The sequence below is a fragment of the Pelobates fuscus genome, chromosome 1 (genome assembly GCF_036172605.1).
Source record: "Pelobates fuscus isolate aPelFus1 chromosome 1, aPelFus1.pri, whole genome shotgun sequence".
NCBI classification, from domain to species: Eukaryota; Metazoa; Chordata; class Amphibia; order Anura; family Pelobatidae; genus Pelobates; species Pelobates fuscus.
The window spans coordinates 99,575,856-99,597,776 of NC_086317.1; the positions used below are offsets into that span (position 1 = coordinate 99,575,856).

General features: G+C 42.3%; 1 protein-coding gene across 1 annotated transcript in view; it reads left to right on the plus strand.

Annotated features, from left to right (window-relative positions):
• The window catches only part of LOC134588260 (uncharacterized), a 643,152-nt gene that overhangs the window by 510,520 nt on the left and 110,711 nt on the right, over positions 1-21,921 (plus strand). Inside the window, exon 11 of the mRNA XM_063444259.1 lies at positions 19,923-20,005. Within this exon, the coding sequence (XP_063300329.1) occupies positions 19,923-20,005 (83 nt within the window). The remainder of the gene's footprint in view (positions 1-19,922; positions 20,006-21,921) is intronic.

Below are 21,921 nucleotides of genomic sequence, written 5' to 3' on the forward strand. Positions count from 1 at the left end.
TAGCATTCTGGGAGAACTGTGATAGCACGATTTCTCAAAAACGTTGTGTACCAAAACAGACGTTTCCCAAGGTCTGACTTTGTGTCAGTAATGGACTACTGTAGATAAAAAATAGATTGTGATGTTGACACAGCATACCAAGACTTCAGTAAGGCTGTCCGTCATTTATCATGTTGCGGTGTATCAAAGGTCTGTTCTCTTAAAGCCAGATTTGTAATCCCCAAACTGAAATCACATTTAGCTGGTACCCAGATATTTTCAAATGGCTTACATGGCACCATCAAGATTCATTTAAAAATGGCTCCAGAAAATCGGCTGCCAAATTGTAACCGGATGGTAAGCGAAGAGCAACTTTCCTAGTGATCCTGGTATCAGCATAAAAAAAAAGATTCTGGTTACATAAAATTACTGTTGCTGAAATAACCAGATCTGACTTGTGCAACCTTTTTTTGCCGCCTTTGAGACAATGCATTACAGCTTTCTGCTGTCCTTTGTGGTGTAATGAATAGACCCTGTGCTACTACAATGGGAAATAGCTCAATAAAAAAGATCCTAGTTAAAGGGCAGGCAGTAGAGTGTTGCAGTTAATGGAGAAATTCAGACACAGGTCAGGTTACTTTAGGAATGCATCATAAATCACTTTTGGTTTCCATTCTAATTAATATGTGCATTATTTGTTTTACAAATGGACTGCATTTGTCATTTTTGCAGATAACACAGATCTGTTACATGGTTCACTGTCCGGGGGACTAAATGTAGCAGTCTGTAGGCAGAGACAAAATACTAACTTTAGCTGGAGAATAGGTTCAAAGTTTATTTCCCTGGTGCCATAAACAGCAATATAGATGAAATACAGTAACAGAGTTTCTATCAATACAATAAACCCAAAGCATTTACAAGGAGTACCATGCTTGAAATCTTATCCCTTTAACATGTTCATATTGCGTAGCTGTCTATTGACCACCAAAGTGTAATTATTTATTTTGCTGGTTTGGTGTTTAGAGTAGGCTTTGCAGTAACCTGTTCTATGCTGCTGCATTATTAACCTCTTTAATGACAAGGAGTTGGCCAGTTCATCGCTGTCAGATATCGCTGTCATGTCTCAGGAAGAAGGTAAAGTAATCTTCCAAGTCCGTGGTATGTAATTTTGTCATCTCTTTCGAATATTGTGGCTGCATATTTTCAAAGTGTGCAATCTACAAAGGCACTAGCCAATTTAAGGAGTGATACACAATCTTTGGTGGTTTTTATTTTTAATTTTCAAATGATACTGGCTATTCTTTACTAAAAGCAGAAACCCAGAATCTTAAAATAGGTATCAAGAAGTATAACCCTAACACGCAGAGTTTATGATAGCAAGGAACGGACAAAGGAAATATAAGCGTATTACCGGGCCTTAGAGTGGCCGGACTTAACGTTAGACAGAGTAAAGAATAGTCGAAATTCAAGCCGAGAACTGGGTAACAGAGAGACAGCGGAAACGAGAACTAGCTAAAGTCGTGTACATGGTAATAATCAGAGGGGCAAACAAGACATGCAAGGGTTAAAGAGAAACTCAGAGTCAGGAAACAAAACCAAGTTCAATAACAGAATACAATACAATTACTCAAGGAACGCACTAAAGGGTATTGGGAACAGAAACCACAATAGGGCACAGTATCTAGGGCCAGGTAAGTTTAAATTATCCTGTGTTTCATTTGGTTGGGCAACGTCATGACTGCACCCCAAAACGTGCGTGAATGGGGGCACCGGAATGACTTGGCCCAATGGGAGCCGACCGCAAGGTTAGGCTCCCATTTCTACTTTAAGAACGTGCTCGCAATGCCAATCAGAGCATTCGGCGCACAGGGCCCGCCAGGAGTGTTCGAGCCGCACGCGGCTCATTTGGAGGCAGGAGCGCGGCTCGAGCGGAGGACCCGGCTGGCACGAGGACCAGGTAAGTACCACTACAATAGGCTTACAAAGACCTGCTGACACTGTCCTACCAATGACCATTATGTTGTATAAACGGTGTCTGTTCTTTTGTTCAATCATCCCATTTACTGGCTTATAAACCACACCATTTTAATGAATATGCAATCTTCTGCTTATGATAGAGCTAGAAGTATTTTTCTGCCAGGTTTGGCCCTTCATAATCATAAGTACTTGTTTTTTCATGCATTGAAGTTAATAGGAAATGAAGTGAGCAAATGTTGCAAGAATCCCAGCTACAGAGTGCCCAAAACCAATATTCAATAGACTCCATATTTTCCAGAGTACTCTGTTATTTCTACTTATAGTAATTCTTAAAGTCCTTTGGTGGCTGAAAGAAGTTCCATTCCTGTCTACTTTCTTTAGTGATGGTCTGGCTCAGTACATCTATTCTAACATGACAATTAAACAAAAGCAAACAGAAGCAAGTGAACAAGAGGGTGTGTTATGGGTGTGAAAAATCTTGTGAAACGTTCTTTAAATTGGTTCCTGTATTTTTTTTTTCTAAATGTGCACAGATCTAGTAATACAGAGAAGTATTGGAAGAAAAAGCATAACTCCGGTTGTGATATATCTTATTATTATTATTATTATTATTTTATTTTTTTTGTAAATTCATTTTGTGTTGTACATTTTTTGTCAGTGGGTTGTGGAAACAACAAACTTGTCTGGACAATCCTGCTCAGATCTTACAAAATGGCCTTGTTATGGGACATGATGTTAATTTTTAGCTTTCTAAATAGTAAATCCCCTATGTATGAATCCAAATTAGATATATGTGTAGTCCTGAAATGACCCCTATCTCATCCTGCATCTTCATATTTTGCCACATGTGACTTGCCGTTTGTTGTCACCAAATAGGAGAGGGAAAAGAAATCATAGCCTCTTAAGACATTTCAGAAATGGGTCAAGCAGAAAAACAATATCTGAGGCAAAAATCAAAAAGCCAATACATTTTCCCAATGTATATTACCAAACTCATCCAAAGGATTGTGTGACTTACAAAATGCAAATTTTGAATACATTTGAACAATGCAGTTTTAAAAAGCATGTTAGTTTTTCAAAATTCTTTGTGACGTTTGGTAAATGCTACCTTATTTAGTTGTTGCCAGGGCCGGCGCTACCTGTAAGGCGGACTAGGCAGCCGCCTAGGGCGCCCCTTGGGAAGGGGCGCCGCCAGGAGCGCCGGCCCCCCTAATGCTGCAGCCGCCCGAGCGCTCTGTAGAGAGCCTCAGGCGGCTGCAGCTTTACCCGGGCTGGTGCGTCCATGAGGGCGCACCGCCTGGGCGCAGCATGAGGAGAGGGAGGGGGCTGACAGGAGGGAAGCGCTCAGCGCTCCCTCCTGTCACTCCCTCTCTGTAGCGTGACCGAGCGCAGTATAGTCCGCCGGTACAGGGAGCATCTGTCTCCTGTACTCGGACGGACTAACAGGAAGTGAACACTGGTGTTCACTTCCTGTTAGTCCGCCGGGTACAGGAAACAAAAGCTCCCTGTACCCGCGGACCATGATACAGAGCTCGGCCACGCTACTATACAGGTAGGGGAGGGTGGGGGGGAATAAATAGAGAGGGGGGGGGGAGATAAATAAATGGAGAGGGAGGGGAGGAGGAGAAATCAATGAAGAGGGAGGGGGGGAGAAATAAATGGAGAGGGAGGGGAGGAGGAGAAATCAATGAAGAGGGAGGGGGGGAGAAATAAATGGAGAGGGAGGGGAGGAGGAGAAATCAATGAAGAGGGGGGCGGGGGGGGGAGAAATAAATTGACAGGGAAGGGGGAGAAATAAATGGACAGGGAGGGGGGGGGAATAAATGGACAGGGAGGGGGGGAATAAATGGACAGGGAGGGGGGGAAATAAATGGACAGGGAGGGGGGGAAATAAATGGACAGGGAGGGGGGGAAATAAATGGACAGGGAGGGGGGAATAAATGGACAGGCAGGGTGGGGGGAATAAATGGACAGACAGGGAGGGGGGAATAAATGGACAGGAAGGGGGGGATAAATGGACAGGGGGGGGAATAAATGGACAGGGAGGGGGGTAAATAAATGGACAGGGAGGGGGAGGGAATAAATGGACAGGAGGGGGAGGGAATAAATGGACAGGGAGGGGGGGGATAAATGGACAGGCAGGGTGGGGGGAATAAATTGAAAGGGGGGGGATAAATTGACAGGGAGGGGAATTGACGGGATTAGGAGGGGGAATGAGAGTGGGGAGGGGGAGAAGAGAGGGACACGCAGGGGAGAAGAGTGACAAGGGAGGAGGGGGGAGAAGAGAGGGACAAGGGGGGTTGAGAAGAGAGTGACGAGGGAGGGAGAGGGGGAGAAGAGAGTGACAAGGGAGGGGGGAGAGATTGACATCCATCACACACACACTTGCACACAGAAAAACACACAATGCATTACACACACAGACACACACACACAAGCAATTCAACCCTTACACACAATGCATCCCTTACACACACAGAAACACACAATGCATTCCTTACACACACTCAATGCACCCCTTACAGACGCACACACTGCATCCCGTACATACACAGAAACACTCATTGCAGCCCTTACACATACAAACACAGATTCACACAATGCATTCCTTACACACATATCAGGACATCCCCTACTCCTGTGAACAAACTAATTGGTGGAACATGAAGGTGGACCCTGGGGCCCAGACCTTGAGCTGTGCAAAGGGCCTTAAAAAAAATGGAGCCTTCTTCCTGTTCTCCCAGAACACAAACAGCCTCCAGAGAGCCTGTTCTACACCAGACCAGTGGAGCCAGACTGCAGGTAGAGCCTATCACCATCCTCATCTGATTGTAAGTAGGCAATCTAGTATATTATTTGTGGAACTAATCTCTAATTTACCTCACATTAAAGGGACACTTTAGTCCACAGAACCACTGCAGCTTAATGTAGTGGTTCTGGTGTCTAAAGCCTGTCCCTGCAGGCCTTTTAATGTAAACACGGTGGCACTGCAGCACTTGCGTTAGTTAACATGGGGCATTGTGATGTCATATCGGGGGGGGGATGGGGGGCGGCAAACTTTACTTTTGCCTAGGGCGGCAAAAATCCTTGCACCGGCCCTGGTTGTTGCACACACTTTTTGCACAGTACAAACTTGGTTGCATCAAGGTGTGTATGCCCTAACAAGCAAACATAGGGCTATCTGTTTACATTACTGCCAGGTTTTACGAATAAAGGTAAAAGAAGCTGTCCGGAAGCAGACAAAAGTAAATCGAGACTAACCAAGGTCAAGGAATAGACTTAAAAGGGTGAGTCAGTAACCAGAATAACCAAGTAGACAAAAAGGAACGCACTCTCAGGTACATAGTGACAGGGCAATGGACAAACTGAGGCGTTTTCTTAAGTAGCCTGTAGTCTGACTTAAAGGAACTGTATAGGTAAAACAATATGCATATCCTTGTTTTCCCACCTAACAGTAAACCTACTTTCACTGAATGCTCTTTTCTCTAAATATTGTGAAAAAAATGTCCTTTAGAAGTACATCTTGTAATCTTTAATTTGATCAGAATTTCTGCTCCTCCTGTGATTGCATGTCATTTCCCCCCTTTGTTTTCTCCCTGCTTCCTGTATTTCAGCCAGACTGTCCACCAATGGCCATGCTCCGGTGATTCTCTGTGAGAATCAGTAATGACACGCTTTACTGGGCATGCCGGAGCTTTGTGATGCTCACACACCCACAATGACTGCCCAAGAAGTATTCAACCTAAGTTGTAATCTTGCCGGCAGACCATTTTAACAAGAGAATACAAAAACTGCCTTGTATTCCCATCAGCCAATGTGGTGGATTTAACTATAATCACATTAGCCTTGCACGAGACTAACAGTTTGGGCTGTAATCATTACAAGCTATGCCTGTTAAACATGTTGAACAACAAGAAAATTAATTTTATATATATATATATATATATATATATATATATATGATTTTTATATAAAAAGCAAACATATATATATTTATTATTTTTCCCTCAGTATAGCTGTTCTGCACAGTGTCAGATTAGTGTTTCACTTTAGTGACAGCTTGTTGCATTGTATGTGTTTAAATCTTAAATTATGGTCTACAGAAACGAACTTTTAAGCAGTGATGCATGTGCGCAGTCAAGAGCATTTAGCTCTCTGAATTGAGCGTTGCGCTGCAGGAATATAATTTATTTCTGTTTGTGGCCTGGACCACACAAGCTCCATGGACCAATCTATCTATTTTTATCACTTGCATTGGTGGTAATTACAAAGGAGCTGCATTGTTCTCTTCACATTTACATGGTCAGCACAGACCAGCAATCTTGACAATATATGAAAAGCCCTAGTAAATATGCATGTGCAGAAATTATGTTTTAAGATTGCGAGCTCCCTCAATAGTCTCTGTCATGTAAGAGAGAGGTAGCTTGTCTCAAAGGGCAGATGGGCAGAGACCAATGCAGCCTCCACTCAGCACTATGACCGGACCCCCAGAGTTAGTGGGAATAAAGTATGGATTGGTGAAAGGCAGATAAAAATACGGAACCTGGTAGTGGAAAAATGGAAGAATTGGACCTGGATAAAGAGCAAAAGGAAAATAATAGGGGCGGAGCTTGACCGCCGAGCAGGATAGACGCAGCCAACATGGGCTCCGGTCGAGCGGACACGATCCGAGGCCAAAGTGGCGACCACATCACCCAAGGCAACACGGGGGTGCGCCACCCACGTCCGGGGTGCCCCCCTGAACCCAGCGAGACCACTCCGGGGTCCGTGGAGGCCGGGAAAGCCAAGAAACGAATGCGGCCTACGGAGGCTGAAACCGGGGAGAAGCGGCCGCTATCCCAGACACAAAAGCCACTAAGCAACAACTCTGCAACCTACCCCCCCCCCCCTCTTTGGACCGGCGGGGGATATCCCGGTCCACGCTGGAAGCAAGCAGGCGACCTAGACACAAGCCACTCCGGGGAAACAGACCCACAGAGTAAATCTTTAATGGCGGCTCGGCGCAACACGGGAAGCGGAGCACACACACCCAGCCACCCAAGTCACCTCTGGAGACCTTTGATCACCTCTGCAAAAGCTTCATGTATGCCCTGCAGAAGAGGGGTGCTACCTATCGGCAAGCAGAGAGGACGGTGACCTCGTGGATGCGGCCCGCAGCACGACGGGGCTACTACAGACAGACACCACGAGGCTCCAAAATGGCCGCCCGACTATGCAGACGCAAGCGGGCCCAGCAACGAAAAATGGCGGGAGGCCTATCGGGTGCATCCCCTTACCCACAGCTGTACCCATCCAGACCGGCGAAACAACCGCTGCACGCCAGCGACTTCTCTGATCAAGCTCTCGGCATGCAGAGCAGCTTGCGCCGACCACATGCACACGACGAGACGACACAAGTGACTGTGCAGCAGATATCTCCACGACAACGGACCAGAGGGCGACAGGAGAGAGACTCAGAGGGAAGATGCCATGCGCTGGCCGGCAATAGGTATCGGCTAAAGCACCAAGCATACCGCCCTCCACAGGTACTCTTAGCCTGGACAGTTAAAGTGCTATCACAGCAAAGAAGCACCCATACTTTGATGCCTAGTACAGCCGAGAGACAGGCCACGACCAGCACTAATGTGTGCTCCTTTGGACATTCGAGAATACCTTTGTTCCCAGTAGCCTAAGAAATTTACCCCAAGAAATGTTAGGCTTTACCCCAGGCCGCCCATGTTTCACGAGACTAGCATGAAAAGCAATGTTTAACCCATAGTTAGCTACATCCTTGCATCAACCTAGCTGGTATCATCAGGGTGCACCCCGTGGGCACTTTGCTCTTACTTAACCTACAATTGCATACTACTGTTGTGATGATGTGACCCACCAAAGTGTTCATGTTTCATTCAGCTTTCAATTTTTCCAGCCTTAGCATAACATGTGCCCAGTAAATCTTGTATATTAAATGTGTGAGCATAAGCCAATACCAGTTATACCGTGCCCATGTTACAATCAGCATTCTCTATGCATGGACCCACTCTGCACCTGCTGTTACCCTCTACCACTTAAAGTTCCAGTGATATGGGCAAAGCAATAAGCTACCTGAGTCGCTCCCTTCCTATACCATATCTAGGCTCCACACCCAGTGGGATGCGTACCAACACTAGCATAAGTCCATAGGCCCAGCATGTTTACTTATACATACCTTTAGCTAAAACAATCGACGGCAGTATGTCTCTACCATTATAATGTTCCTATATTGCCTCACAATGTATAAGCTTGTTTTCACCTTAAAAAAAAAGTGCACTGTTTCAATTCCATAACTGTATAATAACTGTATTATGTTTCGGCTTCCAAACGCTGTTGTGGCGAGGTAAGCTGTCTTATCATTCATGCACGCAAAAATAAAGAATTAAAAAAAAAAGGAAAATAATAGTATGGAACTGGTCTGGAGAGGATAATGGTTTGGGGTAATAGGAAGATATGCAATTGAGGGTGGTACCTGGAGTGGGAAGGCTGGGTGAAAGAGAGAGGCTGATATGGGATGAGGTAGTGGGGACATTGGCTTGGCAGGATGTGAGGAAGATACAGGATTAGAGGGGTAGAGTTGCTAGTGGAAGATATGGAGTTGGGGTGGTAGAGGAAGAGGGGAATATGATTCCGAAGTGGTAGATGGAAAGGAAGATATTGGTGCTTGGGTGGTAGGGGATAGGACTTCATGCAGCTGGAGTGGTGGGGTAAAAAGGGATGAAAAGGGATAGGATAGTAAGTAATGTACCTGTATATGAATATATGAATATGTTGAGGAATGACTGGTATATATGATAACTGTGTTTATGCTTTTGACTGTACTGCCACAAAATCTGCCATTACCCCTCCTGAGTTTGAGCTCTTGATCATGCATTTGCATCCTCCGATAGGTTCCAGCGGTGTAAGCTATGGTTAGCAATTTGACTACCACATTACACAGAAAAAAGTGGTGATAGGGGTGGGATGACTGAAGCCCCAGATGTGGGAATATTTGGCCCCTAGATCTCTAATGGTAGTATTTGCCCCAGAACTGTGATAGTTTATTATCATTATTTTACTCAAAGTATCTACATGATATGAAAAGAAATGTCACTAATATTGGATTCTGCAAGGTAACTGTTGCGAGAGGGTGCCTGGGAACAGAACCTTACTGTATAACCCATTAGTTAGGTAGTGTTGCGGAATCCCTTTGAATACCTGTCTGTGCAGGATGTACTTGTTTTGTTATCTTGAAAAGCATAAGCATGGGTAGAAAAAGGGGAGACATGAAACAGACGGCCGCGATATGTCATGATACATCCATCTATCCATGTATCTGTTAGTGTAGAGATGACCAAGTTTTTCTTTGGGCCCAAGCCTGAGGTGTTATTGGAACCTAGCAACACCTGTGGTGTATTTCCTGCAAAATTACACCATAATCTGTTTATCACAACATCTTCACCTTCACTTCAATTTCATTCCTTTCTTTGCTCCACGGTAATATGCTAGAAGTGCTACATATTCAGCAAGTTTAGTGGTTTATGTCTTTGTAGGAGCATTCACCAAAGGTTGACAAATTGCACGGTGCCTGCCCAAATGACAGTATGTACAGAATGACTTGTCTCCCCGTCAGTTCGAGATCACAATCTTAGTAATATATTCTTCCTTCTCTTATCTCTGCTCCCCTTGCCCTCCACCCTATAAGTGCCATTTCAGTATTGGGTGATCGATGGAGAGACCAGCTAAACATGTTGTAGCAGGAGACAAGGTTACAATAATCTGGGAATTTGCACACAGGAGGAAGACATTACCAGATGAGACCCTGTTGGGAATTGCTTGCTTAAACTGCAAGGAAACTTTTAAACTAGTTAAAGCCTCAATTTAATATTTATTTAATTTGTTTATAAATGTTTAATGTTTGTTTTTTCCCCAAATATTAAAATATCAAAAATTACATTTATATAAAAATGTATCAAATATGTTTTAAATAATTTTTCAAAATATTATATATTTGTATAGGTTTATCCAAAAGTATTGAATAATTGTAAAAGCTTATAATAATATTAAATCGAGGTCTTAATGTGATATTCCTTGCAATAGCAAAATATTTTACTGTAAAACAATATACGTTATTGGAAAAACATTATTTAAAAGAACAACTTTCACAGGAAGTTCATTTAAGGAACTCGTCCACAGCAACATAAATATCATTGATATTCTTTCGATGTGGTGCACTTATACATCATTCATGCAGAGAAACTAAAATAAATGATATAAGATAAATAATATAATATCTATAACTGGAATCATTGGTGAGTCATTCTCTGACTCTTTTGATATTTTTATAACAGGAATAACATGTCAGTGGGTTGAATAGGGACAGACGGAAAGCAAAGTAAGAGTTTTTAACCATTTACTTTTAATAAATTGTCTTTGATACTATTCAATTGGAGGTCCTGCCTCTCTCTGTCCTATATTGCACAGCTTTATCGGTATCCAGTGGGCTTGGAGCCTAACCAGTGTGGGAACTTTCCCTCTTAAGTGGAGCATTGCAAACCCAGAGCCTGGGGTGATAGGGCTCTGGTAAATGTGAGTTTTTTCCCCATATCCCCCCTTTTTTTCCACATATTTTGGACCTTGTCCAGATAGTCTGCACTATATGTTGTTATTCTCTATTTACAGATCAGTTTAGCGCGCTTTCTTTGGTAAATATCTGTTATTTAATCTGTGTGTACTTTTGTATCACTGGTTTGGAGTGCTGCCATACTGTATGTTTTATATCCTATAGCGCTGACACCCTGTTGGTTCGGAAAGCAGTCTAGGTCCCTGAAGTCATTTTAGTATTTTTACAGGTGACATTTGAAATAGAATGTCAGTCTAGTGTGCATGGTGGCTTACCTGTCTGGACACCTTCTATATCAAGCCCTCATTCACTGCCTTACTGAATTAATTAGGTTAATGGGAAGAACTCAATTTATTAAGGGTGTTTAAACCGTAGAGCCAAGGTCCAGTAGTAATTAGACATGTGCAATTTCTTTCGTTCTGAATTTCAATTCGGACTAATTTCGTGAAATTCGGATACTTCCGAATAGCTGAATTGGCGAATTTCCAAAGTGCCGAATTTCGGAAATTGACGAACCGAACTGCCAAAGCGCAGAATAGCCGAAGTGCCGATTTCGGATTTGCAGAATAGCCGAATTGCCGAAGCACAGAATTGCCGAAGTACTAATATACCCAATGGAAGAATGAAGAATGTTACACTGTATACCAGTTTAAATAAAAAGTAAACACACATAGCCAGGATTCAGCTGTAAGCATTTGCAACACTTACAACAATCAAGTAACACGTTTATATAATATGTAAGTTACTTAGCCAGTCAATGGATAGAATGAGTAAGTAGATAACTCCCTAATTACCACGGTATTAGGGAGCTATCTACCAAAAGGCTGAAAGACCTAAATAGGTCTTTCAGACAAATTTACTAATACTAAGTAAAAATTACTTAGTATTAGTAAATTCTGCCCTTACTCGCTATACCGCGAGTAGGGGCATGTCTAGTAAACAGTCTGCTCACTGTTAAAAAAAAAACAAAAAAAACTATTGCCCTGACCCCCACCCCTGAGCGACGGGTGGGGGCCCTGGATGACAGTGGGGGCCCTAAAGTAGAATAAGGGGGGGCTATTGTCCTCCCCCCGGCCCCACCCCTTAGCGGTGGGTGGGGGCTCTAAATCAGAATAGGGGGGGGACCTATTGTCCTGCCCTGCGGCACCCACTCCTAAGCGGCGGGTGGAGGCCCTTAAGTAAAATGGGGGGGGGCTATTGTCCTCCCCCCCATCCCTCACCCCTGAGTGGTGGGGGTGGGGGCCCTAAATTAAAATGTTACCCCCCCCCCCCCGCGTGTAGGGGCATGTCTAGTAAACAGTCTGCTCACTGCTAAAATCAAAAACCAAGTGTGTCCCCTTTGAGCCCCCACGCGTGCTGCGCAAGTGAAGGGGGGATTTATTGCTCCCCCGGCCCCCACCCCTGAGCGGCAGGTTGGGGCCCTAAAGTAGAATAAGGGGGGACCTATTGTCTCCCCCCCGCCCCTGAGCGGCAGGTGGGGGCCCTAAAGTAGAATAAGGGGTGGACCTATTATCTCTCCCCCCCACCCCTGAGCGGCCGGTGGGGGCCCTAAAGTAGACTGGGGGGGACTATTGTCCTCCCCCCGGCCCCCACCCCTGAGTTGCGGGTGGGGGCTCTAAATCAGAATAAGGGGGGACCTATTGTCCTGCCACCCGGCCCCCACCCCTGAGCGGCGGGTGGAGGCCCATGTACTCCCCTGCTGGCGATCAGTCTTCTTCTTTGGGGGGACTCTCTGGACTGAGCCCAGAGAGTTCCCCCTCTGCAATTGAACTGAACTGACAGGCAGTTCCCCTGCTGGTGAAAAAAGTTAAAATAAAGTTGAAAAAAGTTAAACAAATAAATAAAAGGTAATAAATAAAAATATATATATATATTTGTATATACAGGTGATAGTCGAAAAATTTCATTTATTTCAGTAATGCAACGTAAGAGGGGAAACTAATATATGAGATAGATGCATTACATGCAAAGCAAGATAGTTCAAGCCGTGATTTGTCATAAGTGCGATGATTATGGTTTACAGCTCATGAAAACCCCAAATCCACAATCTCGATAAATTAAAATATTGTGAAAAGGTGCAATATTCTAGGCTCACAGTGTCCCACTCTAATCAACTAAGTAAGCCATAGCACCTGCAAAGGGTTTCTGAGCCTTTAAATGGTCTCTCAGTCTGGTTCAGTGAAATTCACCAACATGGGGAAGACTGCTGACCTGACAGTTGTGCAGAAAACCATCATTGACACCCTGCATAAGGAGGGAAAACCTCAAAAGGTAAATGTGAAGGAAGTTGGATGTTCCCAAAGTGCTGTATCAAAGCACATTAATAGAAAGTTATGTGGAAGAGAAAAGTGTGGAAGAAAAAGGTGCACAAGCAGCAGGGATGACCGCAGCCTGGAGAGGATTGTCAGGAAAAGGCCATTCAAAAGTGTTAGGGACTTTCACAAAGTGTGGAATGAGGCTGGAGTCAGTGCATCAAGAGCCACCACACACAGACGGATCCTGGACATGGGCTTCAGATGTCGTATTCCTCTTGTCAAGCCGCTCCTGAACAACAAACAACGTCAGAAACGTCTTACCTGGGCTAAAGAAAAACAGACCTGGTCTGTTGCTCAGTGGTCCAAAGACCTCCTTTCTGATGAGAGCAACTTTTGCATCTCATTTGGAAACCAAGGACCCAGAGTCTGGAGGAAGAATGGAGAGGCGCACACACTGCAAGATGCTTGAAGTCCAGTGTAAAGTTTCCACAGTCTGTGTTGATTTGGGGAGCCATGTCATCTGCTGGTGTTGGTCCACTGTGCTTCATTAAGTCTAGGGTGAACGCAGCCGTCTACCAGGAGATTTTGGAGCACTTCATGCTTCCTTCCGCAGACGAGCTTTATGGGGATGCTGACTTCATTTTCCAGCAGGACTTGGCACCTGCCCACAGCACCAATGCCTGGTTCAATGACCGTGAGATTACTGTGCCATCAAACTCGCCTGACCTGAACCCCATAGAGAATCTATGGGGCATTGCCAAGAGAAAGATGAGAGACATGAGACCGAACAATGCAGAAGAGCTGAAGGCCGCTATTGAAGCATCCTGGTCTTCCATAACACCTCAGCAGTGCCACAGGATGATAGCTTCCATGCCACACCACATTGAGGCAGTAATTGCTGCAAAAGGGGCTCAAACCAAGTACTGAGTCCATATGCATGCTTATACTTTTCAGAGGTTCGATATTGTTCTATGTACACTCCTTGTTTTATTGATTGCATGTAATATTCTAATTTACTGAGATTGTGGATTTGGATTTGGGGTTTTCATGAGCTGTAAGTCATAATCATAGCACTTATGACAAATTGCGGCTTGAACTATCTTGGTTTGCATGTAATGCGTCTATTTCATATATTAGTTTCCCCTTTTACGTTGCATTACTGAAATAAATGAACTTTTGCACGATATTCAAAGTTTTCGAGTATCACCTGTATATTAAATATATATATATATATATATATATAACGTCATAATAAGTGTATTGTTTATTAATATATACAAATATTAATATAAAAATACACAGAGTAAAACGACATGTGTGTGTGTGTGTGTGTTTTTTGGCGGTTGTAGATGCGTAAGCTTTTGGGGGTCAAAGTTTGAAAAGGTGTGTTTTTTTAATTTTTCATCATATTTTTTTTTTTTTACAGTAAATTATATGATATGATGAAAATAATGGTATCTTTAGAAAGACGGTATATAATATGTTTGGGTACAGTAAGTGAGCAAGAGGAAAATTACAGCTAAATACAAACACCGCAGAAATGTAAAAAGTGCCCTGGTCCCTAACGGTAAGAAAATTGAAAAACGTTTAGGTCACTAAGGGGTTAAAGGTTTATACTCCTGCACATCCAGAAATGTGGTATACATGATTCAATGCACCAAATACCACCTAGGATGCTACATTGGGGAAACCACCCAGCAATTAAATGGAATCAAAAAAAAAAGAATCATACTTCACTCCTGTGGGACACCATTTTACCCAGCCTGGCCACTCACTGAAGGACCTAATAGTCAAAGTACTGAAAGGGGGTTTTAAAAATACCCGAGAAAGAAAAACTTTCAAAGACAGAATGATCAAATTATTTAACAGCAAGAATAGAGGACTAAATATTGATTTGGGTTTCCTGTCCCACTTCCAACACTTTACACAAACACTCCCCTAGCATTATCTTACTGTTCTGTCATATGTATCAACACTTCAAAACGCATTCCAATATGTTTATTCTATCAATATACAATGTACTATGTATAATAAGCCTATGCTTTCCCATACTGTTATGCATGTATGCTTATATATGTGACTGTGCATTTATATTTGTGTATATGATTTCATGTGCATGTGTTTGTTTGTGTGTGTATATATATATGTGTTCATGAGTTTGCATATATATATATATATTTATTTGTGTGTGTGTGTGTGTGTGTATGTATAAAATATGTGTCTTATCTGCACTCATCTCGCTTTAACCCCTGCATCACAACTCAACTTTGAATTCTATGTGTCGTCTTGCTCAGAAATGCTTTAGACTTGAGAAAGGGAGGTTTTCCCGAAAGCTTGTCATTAAAAAGATCTATTAGTCCAATTAAAAAAGGTATACAAGATACTAATTTTATCTGTTTTTTTTTACTTATATATAATATATATATTTAAACAGACTTTATTACTTATAATATTAGAATAGTGAATAATATATATCAAACAAGAAATGGGTAAAAATTCTTACAGTACCACACTTGACGGTTTCACCCAACGGGGCTTCCTCTCAAGTGTGGATGGTCTTGTCCTGTCCCAGTTTATAAGGAGTGTATCTGTAATTAGTGCAATCCGGTGTGTTTGATGTATTTTCAACAAATATATACAACATACTAAACTTGGAATTGTAAGGTGTATCCCAGTGGGAAACTAGTGTCAGTAGATATTCAATACCAGATAAGTCTAAATATTCCATCCATTGTGCACATGTGTAGCCCTATGCATCCATGGATATAAGATAGCACATCACTGCTAAATTAAAATGAAGAAAAAAAACTTTATTGGGATATTGCTTTAAAAGAGATGCATCCTATAGCAAACAACACACAAAACACACAAATAGTGCCCTAATAAATAATGAGAGAGTGCAAAAATCTAAATTGCTCTATTAGATGTGTAGGTAAGACAGTTACTAATTGCTACTAAGTAGAGTGCTTAAAAATAGGAAACATTGTGATCTTCAAATGAAGTAAAAGCAATCCATACTAAGTAGCAAAAACAGAAGTTCAGGCTATGAGATTAGCACTCTAATAAGCTGCAGTAATGAGCTTCACTGGTGGGACAGCTAAAGCACACACTGAAATTTAATAGGGAACGCAAAACTTTAATATATATATATATATATATATATATATAATCAGAGGGTGTTCTACGTTAGTTGTTAGAGCAGTTGTAATATCTCTGCCTTAGAAGTGGGAAACTCAGGTTTGAATTCCAGTCTAGGTTGGCTATGCGTCTCACTTTTAATATATAACGTTGTCCATCTATGGGAAGAGGTAATGGAAGTTTGGATTAAATCATGCACAAAGTCCCATAATTAATTGGTACAGACGATCCAGCAGTTAGGGATAGAATTAGTGTTGATGATGAACCTCCAGTATTGAAGTTTGTATAATATTGATGTTAATGTTGACATTGCAAGGCCACATTTTGGAATTATATTAAAATATCATCCACACTGACGAGTACTTGACTCCTCTTCTTCTCAGTGGTGTATCCTGGTTTTGTGCTGCCCTAGGCAGGACAAAACTCAGGCGCCCCCCTCCCGCCCACGCCACCACCACCCAACCCTCCCCCCCGCCCGTGCCACCCCCACCCAACCCTTCCCCCGTCCCGCCTTCTAAATACACACACACACATTTACTTTCAAATATGCATACACTAGGTAACAGAAACACACACACACTAACAGACACACTCACTAACAGACACACACACTCACTAACAGACACACACACTCACTAGCAGATACACACACACACTAGCAGATACACACACACACACACTAGCAGATACACACACACTCACACTAACAGACACACACACAGTCTAACAGACAAACACACTAACATACACACACACTAACACACACACTGACATACACACACAGACCCACACACTAACAGACCCACACACTAACAGACACACACACACAGACCCACACACACACTAACAGACATACACACACACACACACTAACAGACATACACACACACACACACTAACAGACATACACACACACACTGACATACACACACACAAACACACACACAGACCCACACACTAACAGACACACTAACAGACATACACACACACACACACACACACTAACAGACACACACTTACAGACATACACACACACTAACAGACACACACACTAACAGACACACACACATACACACAGAGACACTATCAGACATACACACACACACACTTACAGACATACACACACACACTAACAGACACAGACACACACACACACACACACACTAACAGACATACACACACACTAACAGACATACACAGACATACAAACACACTCAATCACTCACATATTTAATACATTTTTTTAAAAATGTAACCCCCCCCCCCAGCCTCCTTACCTTTGGGAATGCTGGGGGGGGGGGTATCTGTCTCCCTGGTGGTCCAGTGGCTGCTGGGCAGTGCGGGTAGGTGGGCGGCCGGCGAGGGAGCACTTCCTCTGAGCGGTCTGCTCAGCTCCCTCGCGCGCCGCAGAGTGAGGCTGGGAGCCGGAATATGACGTCATATTCCGGCTCCGCCTCCCAGCCTCACTCTGCGGCGCGCGAGGGAGCTGAGCAGACCGCTCAGAGGAAGTGCTCCCTCGCCGGCCGCCCACCTACCCGCACTGCCCAGCAGCCCGCCGGCCGCACAGCATGCCTTGTTAGCCGTAAGGCTAACAAGGCATTTGCCCTGGGCATTTGGGGGCGGCTTTTTTTGCCGCCCCCTGAAAAATGCCGCCCAAGGCAAATGCCTTGTTTGCCTCGCGGCTAATACGCCCCTGCTTCTTCTTAGAAAAACCACAACTTTTAGAAAACATAACAGGGCTGAGAGATGGGTTATGGCAGCTATTTACTGACAAGATTGGCAAGCCCTCAGCCATGTGAGTTTATCATAATTGTATAATAATAATAATTAAGCAGATGTATGAACATATATTCTTATTAAATGTTATTTATATATATATATATATATATATCAAAAACAATCCGTATGCAATATAAACGTTTTATATATACAGCATTTATAACATACATAAATAGTTTAATAATTTAAAAAAGCCACTTCGTTATATGAAAAAAAAAAACTAAAATTCACCTTGCGATAAAAATATCTGTCAAAGCATTGAGAGAAACCACTGACAGACCCTGAGCACTGAGCACTCACAATTAATTTGGTTGGTAAATATTGGAATTGGCTATGAATCTATGATAGTGCTACCAGTGCTAAGAATTAGAATAGGTGATGAGCACTCTCAATGAATCCTACACTAATATCGCTAATAGTAACAACATCTGAAGAAATGAAGAATTGAAAGATGCAAACAACTGAAAAAAAGAAAGGAAACGGTCAACCAACTCAAAATGGCCGCCACCAGCCCTGAGAATCAATATAATCTTTAAAAACTTGTGCATCAGGCTAGTCACCTTACACTTATTCCACCAACCGTGGTAATCGTTAGAGGAAACAAATAATGTCAAGTCTATTACAAGATAGACATTTAATTGAAAATAAATAAAAATCGAGTAAACTGTTAATCCAATCCAAAATGGCCGCTGCAAGCACCTAGAATCCATATAAATTAACAGCGCTTGGAAACCAGGCACTCAAGGCACTTTCTGTTAACACCAGCAACAATAACAATCTCTAAAAACAAAAAAAAACAAAAAGGAATTATGACAGATACATGATTTAAAGGGGAGAGTAAGAAATAAAGAGCAATAGAAACTGAAACTGGGTTATAGCATGTAAAATGTGAAATATGTGAATGTAGCGGTACTTACCCTTTCCAGGGGCCGGCCGGGGTCCTCTGTTCGAGCCGCACGCGGTCCTGCTGCTGCACGAGCCGCGCGCGGCTCATCCAAAGGCAGGAACAGGAAGGCAGGCAGTGACCGCGAGAAGCGGTCACGTGTCCCGCCTGACTAAGAGCGCGCCGCGGGTCTCGGGCGCGCTCTTAAAGGGACAGGGGGAGCCTAAATTGGAAAAGGCCTCCCATTGGTCCCTGTCATGCCACACTCCCCATACACTTACCTTTTGGGGGCGTGGAGATGACAGGGACCAATCAAAAAAGATGTTTAGTTATTTATACTCACCTTTTTCCCTTGGTTCCTTGCCCTATCGTGGTTTCTGTTTCAGTTCCCTTTAGCGCTTGTTGTATTCAGTTGTGTTCCTTCGTACTTGACCTTGGCTTTGTTTTCTGACTACGTTATTTATTTATCCTTATCTGTTCTGTTTGCCGGCTTGCTGTTTACTGTGTACCAGACCCCGGCTAGTCCTTGTTTACGCTGTCTCTTTGTGCCCTTGACCTCGGATCGTTCCTGACTCTGTACTTCTCCTATATACGTCGAGTCCGGCCACTCTAGGTCCGGTAGACGTATCTCCCCTCTGTGTTGTCTTCTGTTTAGCTGAATCCTGCATGTTGGGGTATATTTTCGTTACAGTGAAATACTAAACTATAATAACTATATCAACATAAACAATAATAACTATATCAACATAAACAAAGGATCTCAAAATAAATAGATACATAATTAAATGATTTGATGAGATAAAAATTATATACAACTACTGAGAAAATAAATCATACATCACAAAATAATGCAATATTTCTAAATTGGAAAACATCTGCACAAGTTAATAATAATAATTAATGATACTTGGGATAGGTACCTAACTGTGGTTGAGCAGCAAAGAAACAGGTAGACTTTTCCACAGGTGTGACATCTATACATTGTGCTGCCCCATGATTGGGTACAACAACATTCTGTTCATCATGTTTGTATGTTTCGTCAAATTTGTTACATTTTTTTGTTTTTGCTACTGTTGGAGTAAGTACGTTTGAATGTAATATAAACCTCTTGTCTAAAATATAATTTGAAATTTACTTTGAATGCTGGAAATAATACTTTCGTGATTATCCCAGACTGAGGCAACAGAAAACAATTCCCATTGCCTAGCCCCTTGCAGATCTACAGGTAATAACTTGAGGCTTGCAATGCTACATCTGATGATTTTAACCATGCCTGCTGTGTGTTTGTTTTTTCCAGGTTATGATGGCAGAAGAGATTAAACCATTGAAATGGTACCCATGTGTATACCTGGCTGTGTCCGTGTTTCCTCTTTTAAACAGGTTGGTGGCAACAGGGTTTTCATCATAAAAAAAACATCTGCTGCAAAGGAATTTTGATTTAATTATTGTTTTCATTGCAATGTAAAGTAGTACAGTGTGTGTATTTACTTAGTAAATTTGGTAATCATTGTTGTGTTTTCTGTAGTTCTTGCGGAATAATCAATGCTGACACTCACTTCTTATGAAGTCACAAAACATAATATTCCATGAGTCACAAAACATAATATGCAGAGTCACTGCTAAACTCACAACATGGAGTGTTCTCCTAAGCCCTCCTACTCAGGGAATCCCCCAGCCTCTTAAAGAAACACAGTCCTTTAATATACACAAATCACCACACCTTCCTCTCGTAAGAAAATTACATGCTAAAGAAAAAACATGCTATAACCAAACATATTTATCTATCTAGCAAGTACTTATGCATACTGTCTAACTTGTTGGGTATAAATATATTAACATGACTTTATCAGGACTTTTACTTTGACGCATAGACCGTATAACAACCTGATCAGTCTCTGATTCAGTTTTGGAACCTTTCTGCTCTGGTTCTTTTAGAATGTCTCTTCTATTCCTTCTAAGAATCCTTCCCTCCTCTGTCTGAATCGTGTAAGATCTTGGTTGCACTTGTTCCTCTATTGAACCTTTCTGTATCCATGTATTGTCCTGGTCCTTAATCCTTACCTTTTCTCCCTTATGCAGTTCAGGTAAAAATGTAACCCTTGATGTAACTGACTAATCGTATGATCGTATAGTAACTACTTAACTCAGCATATATAGCTCAGCTATAAAAGTTTTATACACATGTACCAAGCCTAGACCACGCCTGTTATATCTAGCTAAACAAAAACAACTTAAATGTGAATTATTGGCGCATCTACTACGTTTAATCCATGTTATCAAGCATGCCATTAGTTCAAATACTGCTGTCATCTCGTGTATTAACTCTTGGTTGTTTATCAAACATGTTCTGTTTTATTTTTCAATTAATTTCAATGTAGTGGCTAGCATTTGGTCCTGCAATGGAAAACATTGCTGTTTTGGAGATACATATTGCATGAGGACGTCAAACATCCTCTGATTTAATTGGGTAAGCTTGATGCTTGCCTTGCATCAAAACCTAATGTCTAGTGTATTTACATCTTAATTGACATTTTTTATTTAAGAAAATCTGTGGACCCTACTACAGACACACAGGCTGCTAGTTGAAAAGATCAAACATGCTTGGGTGGTTTTTTTTTTTTTTTGTTTTTTTTTATTCTTTATTTATGTTGACAGAGATAACATGCAGAGATCGAATACATTCCGTAACTCAAACAAAGATTGACATACACATTGTATACAGATTTTAGTAACTTATCTATCGCATAACCATGCAGTTGATGGTGGTCGAAAATACCCCACCATTGCTCCCGAAACTGATATATTAGCTACCTTAATACTCTCTAAGATTGCGAGTTACAATTTGTCAACTTGAGTTTTGTGATTTGTAAAAGATAAAAAGGAAAGCAAGAAGTATGTGGTAACATATGGAACTTAGCAGTTGTATATGTACGTAAAACAGCATTGGTGTGTGCCCTCCATCTGCCGGGAGCCCTCTGAACTAATATTGTGCTGCGTAATAGGTTTCTCTGTGTCTCAGAGTTAGATGACTTGCTACGAGTTTCCCCACCCTCTGGTCTGTTAAAGGCCCAGAGGGTCTCCCGTTGCGGGCATCATTGCGCACTCTACATATTGCCGGCAGCTGACAGGGCCCTCCGAAGGCTTTGGTTTGCGTTCCTTTGTTCACACCTGGTGTTTACACAGTTACCGGGTATACCGCTCCCTACACCCTCTGGGAGACATATGCTACACATAATAAGAGAAAAAAGAAATAGGAAAAAGATAGAAAGGTGTCAATAAAGAAAGATTGTAAGGTA